Source organism: Rhagoletis pomonella, unplaced genomic scaffold (assembly GCF_013731165.1).
Source record: "Rhagoletis pomonella isolate Grant_MI unplaced genomic scaffold, Rhpom_1.0 Rhpom_scaffold_00011, whole genome shotgun sequence".
NCBI lineage: Eukaryota > Metazoa > Arthropoda > Insecta > Diptera > Tephritidae > Rhagoletis > Rhagoletis pomonella.
In genome coordinates, this window is record NW_023458565.1 from 15,462,555 (window position 1) to 15,479,913 (window position 17,359).

Sequence of the window (17,359 nt, forward strand, 5' to 3'; positions counted from 1 at the left end):
TTTTTCGGTACTTTGTTCGCCTTTTCGGAATTCTTTGTGTTTAAGTTTTCGTTATCATTCGGGGTTTCTTCAGAACCTTTTCGTGAAACCTCGTATTTTGCTTTTCACGACTTTTCTTTTTTTAATTTTCTATTTTAGACTTCGAATTTTTCTTTAGATTTCCCGTGACTCCTCGAATTATTTTGTGACAATTTAATGTCCATGGCAAACAAATTTATCATTAAAAATATTTTAGTACAGTTGCATTTGCACAAAGCACAAAAACGGTAAGCAGGTGACGCATACCTAAATACATACATACATACAGATAGGCAGAAATGCGGACAGCGCAGGTGGCTAGCACGTTGGACAAGTTACGAGTTGTCACAACTCGTTAAAGCAAAATTTTAATACGTTTTAGGCAAGTGTTTTATATGCTGTTATACTAACGTTAATATGTACATATGTATATATACAAATACAAAATTGAAAACATCCCATTACTGACTGAGCGAAATTTACCAAACAAATCACTGCTTGTGCTAATTTTTCACTCGTTTTCTCCATATGTATGCACACTGACGAAAATTGCTGTAAAAAGCAACACAAACAGTTTAAGTACATATGTACGTAAAAAACATGGCAACTAATAAGCGAAGCAAAATGAAATATCATGGCGGCGACGGGAATGGCCCCTATAACCGTACGGCGGACCGCCTGCCCTACAATGCCCTACCCTACGCTGCCTGTTAACCGACGAAATCGCAAAAACAAATCTCGCCAATCCGCATGACTGACTGCGCACCTACCTGCAAACGTAACTACAGACCGACCACCCGCCATTCTCCAACTCCCCGTTGAGTACATATGTACCTACATGTGGTTGTAGGCAGTCTTTTTTTACCGTTTTACATGAAAAACAAATCGCATATATAAACAAAATTATATACATACATACATAGATATATATATATATATTTTTTATCACTCGCATGCATGTAAATCAAATGTTTGTGTGCTCATCTCACTTTGTGTCGTTTTTGTGGGTTTGTGGGATGCGCGAATATAACAAATACGTAAAACAACAACTAAATACATATGTACATATGTACATTGCTTATAACATCAACAACAATTATACTTACGCCAATATTAACATCAGCCGCGAGAATGTCTGAAACTAATTTTTTAAGTATCTGCAGGTGTTCGTTTTGAAACATCAACACACCCATACATACATACATACCTACTATAAAACACAATCCAAAAAAAAAAAAATAGCCAAGCGAGAAGATGTACTGCAACAACAATAAATGGCAGCAACTAAATTAATAAAAACAACAGTTGGAGCGAATATAGGTACGTAGCACATTCATGCATGCGAATAACAACAAAGGCCAAAAGCAAAGCAAAAAAAAGTTAATATTTGTAAGTACCAATGTATGTACATATGGATGTGCTACATATATGCACATATGTATATACACAGAGAAGATGTGCGCCGCCAGGCAGTCACTGGGCCAGAAAAAAATATGTCTCTGAGCTAAATAATAAATTTCTTGGATTGCTGTATTATTGATACACATTTAAAAATAAATAAAAATAAGTAGAATTTAAATGCATAAAATAAAGAGTAAACCTAAAAATTAATCATCTTAAAAATTGCGATTAAAAGAGAAAAAATATGGAAATACCAAAGTCGCAATCGAAGCTTTCGCCATAGCAGTGGCATATCCGGAGGCTAAAACACTTCTCCAGGTTTTGAAACTGCCGCTTGACCTGTACCTACGCTCGCATTACTTCAGCATGGCGCACCGTGTACCATCCCCATATAAGCTGCGGCCAAATATAGTAAACGTGATTCGCCTTCGGTTAAATTTTGTATATGGTCTACTTTCCCTTAGGAAATAAAATAATAAGTAAACTGCCACGCCTCCCACCCTTGAGGGCGTAAGCGTTAAAAGTTATCCGATTTTGATGAAATTTGGTTTACACATTTTGCTTTTTTTACCTCCAATCGAGGGAGAGCAAGGCGTAATCATCACCTGATTTCCAGAAAAGTGAGTTTCTAGTAGAACAGAGAGAGTCTCTACCCTAGGTTCCGTTAAAGAGCCATTCGGCCTCTTGGGTGAACCCAGCTTTGTGGTTTGGTCCTTTTTCAGAACTTTTACTAGCCTGCCCGTTTGGTCCAAGGTTTGAATTCCGATGCAGTATTCTTTAAAAGAGGGTCTCTTCGCAGAGAGAAGTAGCTCCTCTTATACTCTCTTTGCGTGCAGTGATAGAGTTCCCAGTCCATCTCAAAATTAGTTTTGAGGGTCCGGTTAAGAAATTTTCTCGACTCATCCCTCAATCTGTGAAGCTCCTTGTTCCACCAGGGAAGAGGTGGACGAGTGGCACAAGCCTTATCAAAACTGGCACGTAGGACAGCCGTTGAATTAACCAGAGCCTCATCAATGGCTTGTGTGGAACACGGCCAGCCCGCTTTTTTTCAAGTTTCGCATTGGCGCAGAGCAAATAGCGTCCTCGCCAAGTTGAAACTCGAAGTATCTGTGGTAAGAAAGCAAATCTTCCCTCAGCAGCTTCTAGTTTAGGACTAACCACCCTAACTGAAAGTTGGATAGGGTAGAATCAATCACTTCCTGTCTCCTGGGCGTAACAATCCAAGATAATCAACAGAGTTTTGGTCCATCTTCAACCTTCTCTACCTTCCCGGTTCCATCTCTCCCTTCATACCTACGAGCAATGGCTGCAGTGCCGGAGGCAATGATAGTTGGGAGGTTTTGATGCTCCGAGGGCACAGCGAGAGCAGTCATGCCCTTGCATCACTTCTACCCTTAGTTTTAGGCAAGGGTTTCGTGGCGCCAGAGATCAGCCTGGCTGATACCGCCTTCTTCGATTGTTCGCCACAAGATCGGAATTGGTCAATGCTACACCAGTATCCGCCACACTATGACTCGAAGAGGCATGGGTGGGTGTTGCCACAGTTTTTCTTCTCTTGCAGCTTTCACCAGCATAATATGATGTCGGTGCATCCACCAAGGTCCCACTGGCTACTGGAGTAACCTCCGTAGACCTGGGCCGCTTACTGGATACAGCAACGGGAGGAGTTCGGTCAGCCACACAAGAGGGTTTCCCCAGCTTGTGTTTCGGCCCCTGATTCTTCCTCATTCTCTCCATCTTCTTGGTTTGTGAAAGAAAACAAACTCCATCATTGGAGGGTCGATGGCAGCGAGCTGTTTCTCGGGGTAACCCCCTCCCCCTCCCTTTCAGGATGAGCTCCTGGTCTATGACGCCGGCTGGAATTTAATTGTGATCCGTCTAATCCACAAAAGTGACATTTCCATTTGCGCCAACTACCGGGAAGGTGCTTCACTTCGTAGATTTTAAAGCAGATTTAATAGCACGAGAAGGAGCTGCGTATAGACCACGATGTCTGATTTTGGTATGCCCGCGAATATAATGCGGTTGTGTGAAATAAAGTTGAGCACACCTTTCGGGTCGTTTGAGACCGTACAAGGTTTTAGACAGGGCGGCTCACTCCTTTGCGACTTCTTCTATCAGCAAATACAGCAAAACAACGGTGCTGCTGACGTATTCAGATGATATTGATATCGCCAGCCTTAAATCTAAAGCCGTAATTGGAGTCTCCATCGACTTAGAGAAGGAGCCAAAAGAGTTTGGTCTACCGAGCGAAAACAAAACAAAGTATCTCCTGGCAACATTACCGTTGGCAGTTACAATTTCAATGTAGTCAAGAACTTTGACTATTTAGGTTCCATCATAAACACTATGTACCAATTATGTTAGCCTGGAGATCAATCAAAGGATACCTCTTGCCCACAGGTACTACTTTGGGCTCGCGGAATTAAAATTACTCGCAGCGAATATCTCGTCACGCCCCTCGTTTTATATGGCGCAGAAATATGGACGAAAAGAGCTCTCAGGAATAGTATTCTACGTAAGTTCGAACCAGCAATACGCAAAAACATATGTACCTAAGTTTAATAAAAATGTGTACAAGTACATATATTTTCTAAAAGAAATCCCTCTAATAAATAACAAAAAAGTTAGCGAATACTTTTTGTATAAACATCGCGAAGGTGACTTATAAAGAAAGATTTGCAAAATAAAGAAAAGAAAAAACTTAGATGTCATTGGTGAAAGTCATTTAGAGCAGAAAATTATGCTCACAATAGGTTCACAAAAAAACCCCGAAAATAATACTCGTACCAACTAAAATGAGGCGACTTTTAAAATCCGCAATTAAGAGTACAGTTTAATAGCAGTTAGGTACCGGAAAGACTATTGAAAAGAAAATGGTATAAATGAAGTTGTGTAAGCGCCAATCCGATATTATTTTAGCGGAAGTACATACTTACAATAACGGTGAAACGGTGTGCTAAAAGTGAAGAAGGCAGATGGGTTAAAATGCACTAAAATAAGTTAAATGGCAGAAAATTGCTGATAGAAGTTTTAGGCTTTCCGCTAACAGTGAAAATATAATAGCCAAAATTACGAGCAGTCAGTCATAATTATGGCAGACTTGTAAGTATACATAAGTAAATCTTGTGTGTTCCCAGCAAACATTGAGGTTAGTTATCGATTAGAGACTGATTGGAGGGCTAGCCACATTCTCCAATCTCAAACGTTAGAGAACGACTCGAAAAACTATCGAGAATCATAGCGATCTCAACAAAAATGGGACATAGTTCTCGACTCGAGAAAATATTAATTCTCTAATCGTATTCCAATGTTGATCTCTAATGGGATTCGAATGTGAATTTCAAACTGCTGTTTTGCCCTGCTTTGTTTGTAAAATTTGTATTAAATGTATTTGCAATAAAATAATAATGAATTATTTGAACTTAAAAATAATTTATGAGTAATTCATTTGGAATATTGCTTATTTACATTTATTTGAATTCGCGCTGTTTCTCTAATCGTTCTCGAATCGAATTCTAATGTAATTCTCTAATTTTGTCATCGGCTCGAGAACGATTAGAGAATTACCCTAGTTATCTAATGTAGAAATCCAAATTTCTCTAACGTTAGAGACTGTGTTTGCTGGGTTTATGTATGCGCGTACATACCCTGCAGGAAAAATTATTAATGTATTCCTTATGCGATCTCGATAATATTACTGCTAATTATGTAATCAGCATTCTAATGTATTCAAAAAGTTCCAAAAATTTCATATTAAAACACATTCATTTCTCGATACTAGGTAATGCAAAATTGAAGGCCCCACTTTTCTTAGGACATCGCCCTGGGGAAAAAAATGCATTCTCGAATGTGAAAAGGGTTGTTTTACTGAATATTTTTTCGATTACTATACATTATATTTTCCCACTGGGAATCAAAATATACTAATTTTTGGCAATTTCACTTTTTGAAGAAATTGCTCATTTTCTCCATACAAAAAATCGTCGAACATACTTCGTATGAAAGAAAATTACTGAAATCGTCAACAATAAAAATTTCCAAAAATCAACGGCAAGTCAATACTACTCCTAACTTGCACTTTATTATACTAAAATTGAATGGGCTACAAAACAGCATACTCCAGAATCTCTCTAAAAAATCTAATTAAAAAGCTCGAAATTTTTACGAAATTTTTCTGTTTTTTTTTAAGTATTGCAAAAACATTATACGGTTGTTGTTAAAGAATAAACTATATTTTTATTAAAAAAAGTAACTAAAATTGAAAAAATTAATAAAATAAATAGTCAAATCTGGTCAATATGTGAGTGACGTATAGTTATGATAAGCACTATAGTAGTTTGCCTCTGTGGCTTTCCACCAAGCTAGCGAAGCGTAAGCAATAATTGGACAAATCATAATAAGACCAGGACGTAGACTTCTTAACTATCATTTACTTACAGGAATACAGATCATCTTAGATCTTTTTAGCCGACTTCAAAAAAAGGAGGAGGTTATCAGTTCGATAATTAGATCGTGAAGAAATTAACGATAATCTTAAATTTGTATATGACAATTGAAGTCGGTTTTGTTTTTTGCTTAAAAAGTACTTGCTTGTGTGTAGCTCTAGAGAAGGGTGAAAGAGTATGTCCATTTGAGGAGCAGAATAGTAGAAATTTAAAAAAAAATCCATTTTTTAATATAATCAAAATCTTCAGATATCAATTACAACAAGTTTACCTGCGTGCTTTGGCTTGAGCAAATTTGTCGATGGCTTTGGCCAATCTGAGATGAGAAATTTCAGGCAAGCATTTGGCTTCATTTTGGACAGCAGGATATTTCAGATCAGACTAAACGAAAATCTCTATCAGAGCTTCCTAAATTTATTTCGCCTGATATTTAATGTCTTTAACCATGTCCAGTCGGTTTTCCCATCGTGGTGTGCATAATGGTTTGAGGGTGAGACTTAGGACATGAATTTTGAAAATGAGTCATCTCTGGGTAGATGTTCAGAATGAACGGAAAGTAGATGTGCCGAAGTACAACAAAAAGCGTAATGCATATTCTGGATGATGGGGCAGGATCGCCCTTCACCAAATTCAAGGAATGCCATCACCATTGTACAAATGGTACTCTCGCATTTAGTTCGAGGTCCCCGGCTTGATATCCTTTTGTTTTGTAAATAACTGATATTTATGTTGTTGTTTTCAAGAGTTTCGCGTAGAAGATTAGTAATTTACCCACCTGTCGATGAAGAAAATTCCCATTCGATAATTTTATGCAAGAAAAAAATTAAACGCTATCCCAGAATTTGCGCTCCCTCAATTTGGCGCCCAGGGCAACCGCCCCTCTCGCCCCGCCCTAAAGCCGACCCTGGTGGAAATTATGAATATTTTTCTTTGTAGCGAATAAAAGTAGTTCGGTTTTCGAGAAACTTACTTTGTGCCCGTAGAACTCAATTAACTTACTGCTCTTGTAATCCATCCCAAGTGTTAGAATTACAGCAGAGGCGTCCAGACACCTCCCTGGATGCCTAGTAACCTCGCTGTTGCCTCGTGCAGTCGTAGAATCATAAGCGTTTGGGTCCGGTGTACCATTGCCGGAAATCCATCCGTCCGGACTCGGAGATTTATACGGATTCGGGCTCCTATCTGGGCAACACTTTTGGAGGCCCTACGTTAACCCGCTGGGCCTAAGAAGTAGGCGCATGTAAACCAAAAGGAAGATTTTGCCTATTATAGCAGTTTTTTACACAGTAGTTTTATTGATTGCTTTGGATGAAAATATCTCCACCTCCAGCCCTTTGATGGAACCATTGCGGACGAAATTAAGCTTGCTCAATTGTAATTTATGTACATACGTAAATGCATACGCTAATATGTACATACATACATACATGCATGTGCATATACATTAGTACACTTGAATTAACATATGCATACATTGTTGTTTCTGCAAAAACAAAAACAAAAGTAAAATCACTCAAATAAAAAATTGCGTGCAAATGTTGTGCGCCTAGATTTTACATTTATTACCTTTTTGTTGCTAGTTTTTTGTGTAATTGCTAATGTTTTTTGTTTTGTTTCAGCACTGCATAGAAATGAGGTCATTGTAAATGTTTTGAAAAGTGTTTCACAACTACTTACATATATGTATATACATACAAACATATGTATGTACATATCGCAATAGTAGCAGTTGTTTCTCTTTAGTTTTTGTTAGCTTTTTGCCGCTTCATTGTCCATCGTTCGTTCATTTGTTGCGCTTTTTCGCGCTCCTCAAAGTGCTTGACACCTAAGCGTTCGCGGACATGGTTATCTATTATTGTTTTTATGTTGATTTTATGGCTATTGCACAAAACTTTTGCAAAGTGGTGGCGCTGATTTTAGTATTTTTTTTTTGTTAAATTTTTTCTGAAAATTCTAAATCTTTTATTTGTTTTATTATGAAGTTTTTTTATATCTTTTTTTATAAATATTTGTATTAAACTTTTAATTGTTATTAGATTTTTATTTTTATTTTTATTTTTTGTTAAAATATTTTTATTTTTTTGTATATTTATTATTCTTTTTTTCGGGCTGTGTCCTACATACTTATGTATGCATGTATGCATGTATGTATTCAAATTTCACGTTTTCTTTCGCACGCTAGTTGTTTTTTGGCATTTTTTCTGCTTTGATTCGTCTTTTTGCGTGCAGGTGTTTGTAGATACATACAGACATATATACATATGTGTGCTTTATTATAATTTGTCATCTGCGTCAATGCGAAACTCATTTGCAATGCAAAATACGAACTTTTTTTCCACAGACGTTGGCACATATTTATTTAATCATGCAGATATATGTATATGAATGTACATACATAGGTACATACATACATATGTAGGTATGTAGGGCTCACAATACATTCAAAAGCGTGTTTTTGGAAGTGCATATGTAATTTGTGTGTGTATACATTTATACATTAGGATGAGTCACCAAAAAGTGTCCGCGCTTTCCCCCCGAAATATAAGATTTATTATATTTCAAGACTTACGCCAAAATATTTCTTAACAATGTTAGATTAACTCGAAATAAAGCGATCTGAAAATACCTCGAAAGATCTTATTATTTTACTCGCGTTTATACAATTTTTAAATATTTTTATGCTGACCTTTTAAGCTAAAAACTCTTTTACCCTTTGATGTGATTTTTTTGAAAAAAACAGAATATTTTTAAAAACTAATTTACACCGTGCCAATTTCACACAAAAAAAAAAAATGTATTCACGACACCATCGCCCTAATAGTATATATAGTACATTTTTTACGAACCTTGAAATTTGAAAAAATATTACACCAATTTTTTTTTTTAATTCTGTGCAATGTAGGAAATCAATATGGGTATCAAATTAAAGAAAAAATTCTGTAGAATTAAATCAAGTTAAGTTTCTGGGCACGGACGAATACGTATTGAAAATGAGATTTTAAAATTTATTCCTTGAACATCCTGGAAATTTTGCAGGACTCATTCTTGAAAAAAATATATATATGTATATGTTAAGGGCTAATATACATATACCCCACTTCATCCTCGAATTCCGACCTTCTAAATTTATTACGACTAATGAAAATGGCATTTCCAATACCTATTCGTCCTTTTGACACAGAAAAATTTCATTTTTCTTATTCTGCAGTATTTCCTCTTTCATTTGGTACCCATATTGTTATTCTAAATTGCGCTGAATTTGTTTAAGCTATTTTTGGAATTAATCATAACCTGACATCAGAGAGAAAAATAAAAAAAGCAGTTTCACTATATTTGCGCCATAATTTCCAGAGTATATATGTAGATAGCTTTGTGTGTTTCGAAATTTTTTTTGTTTGTGTCGCGCGGATTTTTTTATAAAAAACTTCATTTTTGGAGGTATATTTTATATAGGTCCAGCTTCAGGTAAATCTTAATATTTTTCCGAAGTCGTAAAATATAATAAATTTTATATTACCGATGGAAAAACAGTACCGTTTTTTTCTATCGAGAGTGATGCATCCTAATATACATACATATACATATGTGTATAAATATGTACCCCAATTTTTTTAGTAATTTCTTCTACATCTCCTACACTGGCACTTATGTGTGTGCGTATGTATGTATGTATGTTCATACCCCAACTTTTTTTCACATGATCATTCCAGCTCACATTCCATGGAGCGGGTTTTCCCTCAAATCACTATGGAAAAAAATTTGTTAATTAATTTATATTTATATTAGTCAAAAACCGCTTCTATTAAACCAAAATTACTAACTGGTCAATCCACTTTGCTTAGTAATTAAAGAAAAAAAATACACCTGAGCATTTTTCTTCTGTGGCGGATTAATGGGCGCCCTTGCTTTCATGCGACTGAACTCGCTTGCATAGATACATATGTACATACATACATACATACTTAATAAAAAAAATTATTGTTTTTCAGGCTTGTACGTATGTACATTATTTCTGGTATCCGCCGCACTAGCTGTGTCAGCTCATCAATCGCCGTCAAAAGAAAAGAAGGAGAAAAAAGCAGCAACACCTGATGGCGCTTATTAAATATTTGATAAAAGCTGTGAAAACTAGTTTTAGTATTATCTATTATTTTATTTATTTATTTTTTTTTTGTGAGTGTATAAGCAGCTGCAAAGCTTGAAGAACCACAAATAATAACAACCTTTGAGTTTTGTTCTTTTTTTTAATGTTTGCCTTTGAAAAAAAAAAAGAAAATTATCGAGCTATTAATTTGGTCCACTATTTTTGTGCTCGCACACGTGTGCTATAAATCTCTTCGTCGGCGCTTCGCTTATACGGGGGCAGTAAATTGAAGCTCAAATAGAAGAATAATGTCGCAGTTATCGAAGAAACTTGTTTGTGCGCGATGTCTGCTTAACGCGTCACGAGTAAATACAAAATTATTCTTACATATTGTTTTTTTTTTTTTGTTTTCTCATGAACGTCTTTTAGCCATTTCTACCTGTTTAAAAATTACGCAGATTCTAAAGCACGTAGCAGTGTTTTATTATGGTTAAATAACTGATTCCGCCTTCGCAATTCGTTGGGTTTTTACGCGAAAGAGCTTCGCTGGAAATATATAAAAAAAAAGTTTTTCTAAACAACAGTTTTTTTTTTAAATGTATAATATAAATCCACCGTACAAGGTTGCACCGCAGTGATCTCAATCAGGCATTTCTTTTTTATTGTATTACCACAAACCACAAGAAGTTGTTGGGGAAAAACGTTCGGTGCTCAAGATAAAGTTCCACAGACGAAAATGGTCAAAACTTATTCTTGTGAAATCAGTGCATAAGTTAGGATTCCGAAACAGTTTTAAGTCTTACTGCATAGAATCGTAATGGACACTGGCCGGTCAGAACTCCTGTCAGAAGCGAGAGTTGGCGCTTAGTTAGCTACAGAAGCTTCTTTGTCGGCATGCGGTCGAGAACTTAGCAATTTTGTCGAGGTTTTTGCTCATTGCTCGCTAAGCCGACTCCTATATTCTCTCCTTCAGAAGAGTACTGCATGCTCAATAGTAGGCCAGAGCGTTTAGAGCGGAGCGCCGGCCATAGTTTCCTGGCAGTTTAGCAAGTGATTTCTTCTTCATGCCATCTGTCGTTTGCTATCCTCCAGTACTGCTGGAGTCAATCGCTACTGCACCGACTCCTAGGTAAGTAGCTACTCTATTAATCCATGGTACTGCATATGGTAGTGCAGAGTCGAACCAGTCGAAAGCAGAATCGCGAAAAACTACGACAGAGGGCGCCCATAAATCACGCAAGTGACTAGTTTAGTAACTCCCGGTAGTGCAGAGAGAGCCGATGGTGACTACCGGCTAGGACATTGCCTTGTAAAAGTAATCGATGAAATACACTGCAAGTAGTCGGTCGGTAATTGACGGTGTTTATCATGTAGCTACCGATTCATCAGTCCTGTAGTTGCTCTTTAGTGAGCCTCTAGGAAATAAGTAGCCTGCATGTTTGGTAGGGTATTCCTATTTCAATAGGGAGTTTGGTGCCAAGTCGTGCCAGTCTGTGTATTGGAACCCATATCACATTTTGGGCGAAATGACTCAGCCATATCGTTAAAAGATGTGCGGCATTTCATGACGACCATGGAGGTTTTCGACTGCTTTGTAAGGGAATTGATTGCCGCCTGGCTGTCAGTGGAGATGTATAGGTATATCAGCTTGGGATATCATATCACAATTTACCATTTTTTTTCGCATTGGCGATTGCCATCAGTTCCGCCTGAAAAACGCTACAGTGGTCCGGAAGACGAAAGCTAAGGGTTATGCCCAGGTTTTCGGAGTATACACCCCCACCAACTCTTCCCACGAGCTTTGAGCCATTTTTGTATACATGGATGGACTCGCCACTCCTTAGAGCGTCTCGTTTCCATCTTTCTTTCGAGGGTAGGAGGTCGCAAACGCTGTAATAGGGGCAGGGTTCGGTAGGGCGTAGTTCACCATTCCGGGAAACTCCCAAAACTCGGTTAATATACTACCATAACCATAACTGGTGTTTGACCAGTTATTTAGATTATTCATACGAATCGCCGCAACGTTTGCGACCTGTTTGGCATGTAGGTCCACCGGAAGAAAGTTCAGCGTCTATCTATATTCCTTACTCATTTCCAGTGGGATTTAAGTAAATCAAAGTCATCATTTTAATTGGAACATTTTAGCATAAAGTAATTTATTTACAAAACGATTTTACGGTATCACAAAATTAAAGCAATATTTATGTATTTTACATCAATTCTACATACATACTAAACTAGTTATTAAGTGTTATTTTAATTGTTAAATTCTATAGTTATACAAATTTAAACTAGTGCTATTTTAGTGATTCCATGTAGCTACGAATTTGAGAAATGAAATTTTTAGCTTTTATTTTTTTGAGTGAATTTTATAAAAGAAAAGTTTGTAAGATTTGGTGCATACTCGTGCAAACGGATTTATAATATGCGTCTACCAACAGTTGCTATACGTGCAAGCAAGAGCGTTTATTTTGCGTTACCTTATTTTTTACGTGCTACAAAAAAAAAATCAAAAATTAAACAAAAATGAAGTTATGTAAAATTTGTTTCTGCTTTTCGGGGGTTGCCTTCCCATAAAAAATTTAAGGGATTTAACACTTCTATACTTTCATAAAAAATACATGTATATATATAAAATTTGTTTAAGAAAAAGTAAAATTGTTGTGAAATTTCGTTTGACTACTATTTTTTTTTGGAAACTATGCTTCCCATTTTCTTTTGCTCCTAATTTTTTGGTGAAAATTTTTTCCCATATTTTTTAGGAAAATCTTTTTTTAGTCAAATTTCATAATCTTTTTTTGTCTGTTTAAAAATATTTAAATACCAGCAGAAAATTTATTTTTTTCGAATCAGAAACAAAAAAAATAAAAAATTTTAAATGCGTACATATTTCAACACATTTCGGCAAATGTTTTTTCATAAAATTTTTAAGTTCATAAAAACGAAAAAATCGGTAGAGAACTATTTAAACTACCAAAAAAATCTATGAAAATTAAAATGTGAATACTTTGCATTCTTTTCTGAACTGTCAAAATTAATAATAAATTAAAATTTTACGCTCTTATCAGCTTCACTAATTAATTAATTTGCATTTCATTCTATTATGAGCTATGCGAATTTCATTTGTATAATTTGTTCGCTTATATTGCATATATGTACATAATTATTAAATTGATAAAAAATAACTAAACCTTTATAAAGGAACTATTTTTAAAGCTTGAAGAACTACTTTAATAAAATTTACAACTTAGAAGAAAAACAATATAATTGACTGCTAATCAAACTAAAAATAATTCAAAATTGAGGAAATTCTAAAATTTTAAAAAATTTCAAGTTTAATTTTCCGTGCTCAAAACAGTTCAAAGTATAATGTTGATGCAAAAACTTATTAAAAAATATGTAAAAAATAAAAAGTAAAAGAAGTGTCAAATTTTGCACAATTGGAAAATCTAACCAAAATAGATAAAAAAGATTAAAAAAAAAAAAAATTTTAAATTCTAACAAAAACTTTAACAACTCGCCTGCAGTGACTTGAAAATTTTTAATATTTTAATGGGCCGTATTCAAAATTTTTTAATAGAAAATTAAAGGAAAATTTCATAACTTTACTCAGTTTGTTGACAATTTTGAATTCTTTAATTGGCCGTATTCTTTTTTTTCGTGCGAATCGAGAATTCGAAATTTTGGTATAGAAATGAAAGTTTTGTGATTTTCGATACGTACGAAAACAAGAAATACGCCACAATAATTTTGCATTGCAACAATCAAGTAATTAATTTTTTACGTTCACCTTTCGTTTAAATGTCTGCAACAACCCGTTTAAATATGAATTAATTATTTTAAATTTTTTATTTTCACATCAAATGTTGTGAGTGTCAAAAATATTTAAAAATTTAAAAAAAGCTTAAAAAATTATTTTAAATAAAAAAAATATTTTTTTTTGGATGTTAAAATCAAATTTTATTGAACAAATTTATGTGAGGAAGTTAAATAAATATTTAGACTAAAGCAAAAATTTTAAATTAAAAATTTTATGAAACTGGCTGTAAGTGAAACATGTGGCTCTCTATTTAAATATGCATGAATTAAATAATGAAATTAATGAATGGTTTGACTGATCAAACTAAAATCACACATTAAAAAAAATATAAAAATAATATTAAAATTTATATTTTCAATATTTAAGCTTAGTATACAACTCTTAAGAATAACGCAAAAGTCATATTAAATTACGCTCAAGAAATGAAAAAGATATTTTCTTCTATCAAAATTTCTTAAATCCGTTTGCAGCTCTCAAAAAAATGCTCTTATATTTTTATCTTCAAGAAGATTTACAGCAACGGCCAAATACTTTCTCAAGCAAGACAAATAATGATAAAGTATTTCTTGTGATTTTTCTTGAGAGCTAGATTCTAAGCTTGAAGTGAAAAACTAAAAAAAAAAATAAAAATTCAAATAAAATTTGCAAACAAAAATTTTATGAAATCAGCGCAAGTTTGTTAAATTTTTTTCTTTACTGTATCAATATATGTTTTCTATATGTGTCGATGCTTCTGGATTTTAAAATATTTGAGAAGTGATAATCATGAAAAAAGTGAAAACAGAAACAAATAAAAAAAAATAATCAATGTTTCAACAAAAATCTAAAAAAGTTTGAAAATTTTAATTTTAGATTAAATTTAACTGAAAATTTTTTAATACATTTTTAATTTTTTTTTTTTAATTTCAATTTAATTTTAATGACTAAAGAAAATCTAAATTTGAAAAGTGAAAAAAAAAATTGCATAAAATTTTAAAAAATTTTACATTTGAAATTTATTTTAAGTTATTTTTTTTGAATTCTTGATGCAGTATTATTATTCAATACATACATACATATATATTTACTACAAAATTTTAAAGTTTGAAAACTTTTAAAATCATCAAATAGTTTCTAGAAAAACACTTTCAACAACTGCAGTCACCAAAGTTGTATATTTTTCCTTTGAAAATTTTCCTTAGGCATGTGCACAAGCCTACAAGCTTTTCCTTTCAATTTTAAGGATTTTAAATTTCTTTTCAAGTCCCCAACATTCACTGACACTCTGCGCAATAGTTAAAGAACCAAGAAAATTTGCATACTCGCCTTCGATTTATTTCCGCCATACGAATTCCGACACCACAGAGTGTGCGCGCTTTACTAATATTTTCCTCTGCATTTACTGCATACTTCTCTTTGCTCTATTTAGCGTTTTTTTTTTCTTAGAAAGAAGAAAGAGCGTAACTTTTTGTTTTTTTCAAAATTTTAGTCAATTCATTTTCATTTTATTCGACCAACTTAAACATCTATAACAGTCTTTAACAACAAAAATATTTTTTTTTTACAATTTACATGTATGAAATTTTTCATATTTACTTTTCTTTTTGCATTTCATTTTTTACATGCATTATATTCATTAGGGTTTCTGCTTAAATTATAGGATACAGCTGCTTAACTACATAAATAAATTACAGATTTTCTCACACATTTCTTTTGTTTTTTAACTAATATGTATGGATGTTTTTTTTTTATGCAGTTTCTTGAACTCTAACATACATACATACAACCTATAGCCTAAAAACTTAAAATTAACATTACTCGCCTGCCATATCTGCCGCTAAAACTACGAGTACTTCGCCTGATCAACAACTCACCGTTTCGCCGGTTGACGGCAATTGCTGGTGTTGTTCTTGTTGTTGTTGTTGCGACGGCGTTGAGGATGACGATTGCTGCTGTTGTTGCTGCTGCTGTTGCTGTTGTTGCAACATCTGTTGTTCCCATTGTTGCTGTTGCAGTTGCAGTTGTTGTTGCATATGCATCGCCATTGTGGTATGTGCTGCTGCTGCAGCTGCTATAGCAGCCGTATTTGTGCCGGGCAGGATGGTGTTGGGCGCTTGACGATCAGCTAAAGGCTGTCGCAATGCAGGACTAGATGATGTTGCTGATGAACTCTGCTGGTGTAAGTGCTGTGCTACGGCCGCGCTATAGCTATCTACGGCACCACCGCCACTAGCCAGTCGCTCGGCTAGCCGTTCATTTTCTTCGCTGTTGTTGGCGCTTAAGTCATTGGCGGAATCATCTTCATTGTCGGCGGCGGCGGCGGCCATTGTTAGCGCGCTGGCCGCATCAAAATTGCCAATTTCGGGATGTGCCTCCAGCTCGGTCTGCAGATCGCAAATATAATCGATGACATGCTGTATGATTTCCAATTTGGAGAGTTTGCGATTTTTCGGCATAAATGGGACGAGATCCTTCAATTTGGAGAGGTACATTTTCATTTCGGCATTTTCGCCGTCGCCGCGTGCGGGTGGATGGCGCGCAATGCGGCCGTTCGGATTCATTGGCGGCATGGAGGCACCTGTTTGACAGACGGCGGTGAGGGATTTCATTTTTGAAATGACTGTTTTGCGTTCTTTGAGTAGAATTTTGGCGGTTTTTTTGGCGACGGTCGTCGTTGGCGGCCGTGTGCGAGGTTGAGATGAGTGAAGAAAAATCGAAAATTCCTTAGTGGTAGGAATTTGTTTTTGTTTTTTTTTTTTGTATTTTAAGATTGCGTCTTTTGTGTGCTTTAAATATCCACAAGGAGTGCACACAAATGTTTGTTAATTACGTGTGTTGTTTTTTTTGTTAAAATTTTTTATCTTGTTTTTGTGTTTTGAAATACACAATTGTTCACTTTGCTTTGTTTATTGCTTAATATTTCTGTTGTTTGCTTTTGCAGAAATTTTGCACAGTTTTTGTTATCAGCTTTTTTCAATCACTGCAAATTCACTTTATTGTTATTGTATTTTGTTTTTGTGTTTATAATCCAATTGTTGTATCGCGTACGTTTTGTCGCCCGTAATCCGTATGACTCGCCGTGGCGCGTTTAATTGGCACACACACACTCGAACTTCAAGTTTTTTTTTTTGTTCGGTTTTCTCTAAGTGGCGCTGAGATTTATTACCTCTGCTTAGCCAAAGTATTTTTTTGACTTGACTTTTATTTGTTTTTTGAATTTCAACTTATTTTGAGTTAGCTACTTTCCGCTTTCAATTATTACCACACGCTTTGAGTAACACACTCGATTTGTGCTGTTCGCGCTCTGAGTGCGGCTATTTATACCCGGCCAGTGGTTAACTCCGCCTTTAGCCGTTGGGCATTAATTCAGGCCAAATGCTCACAGTTCTCGCGTGCATTTAATGGTGCTCTGCCTACTGTATGTTGTGGAGAGAATTTTCAGCAGCGTGTAAGCAAACGAGGGCCATTGGAGACCAGCTGCGGGTTGGTCAAAATGCTGTGTGTCAGTGCGCGGCTGTTAAAGGGCTATGCATATTTAATAAACGATTTTGTAGAAACTAAAGGGTGATTTTTTTGAGGTTAGGATTTTCATGCATTAGTATTTGACAG

At 35.1% G+C, this 17,359-nt stretch overlaps 1 protein-coding gene across 1 annotated transcript; it reads right to left on the bottom strand.

The window, feature by feature from the left end:
• Positions 1 to 15,000: 15,000 nt before the first annotated feature.
• LOC118746687 (protein extra-macrochaetae) lies at positions 15,001 to 17,110 on the bottom strand. Its single transcript, XM_036480567.1, has one exon. The coding sequence runs from the start codon at positions 16,357 to 16,359 to the stop codon at positions 15,613 to 15,615; it is 747 nt and encodes a 248-aa protein (XP_036336460.1). The 5' UTR covers positions 16,360 to 17,110; the 3' UTR covers positions 15,001 to 15,612.
• Between the last annotated feature and the right edge of the window lie 249 nt (positions 17,111 to 17,359).

Coding starts and splice junctions, on each gene's coding strand:
- LOC118746687 (XM_036480567.1), bottom strand. CDS start 16,359: ATGAAATCCCTCACCGCCGTCTGTCAAACAGGTGCCTCCATGCCGCCA.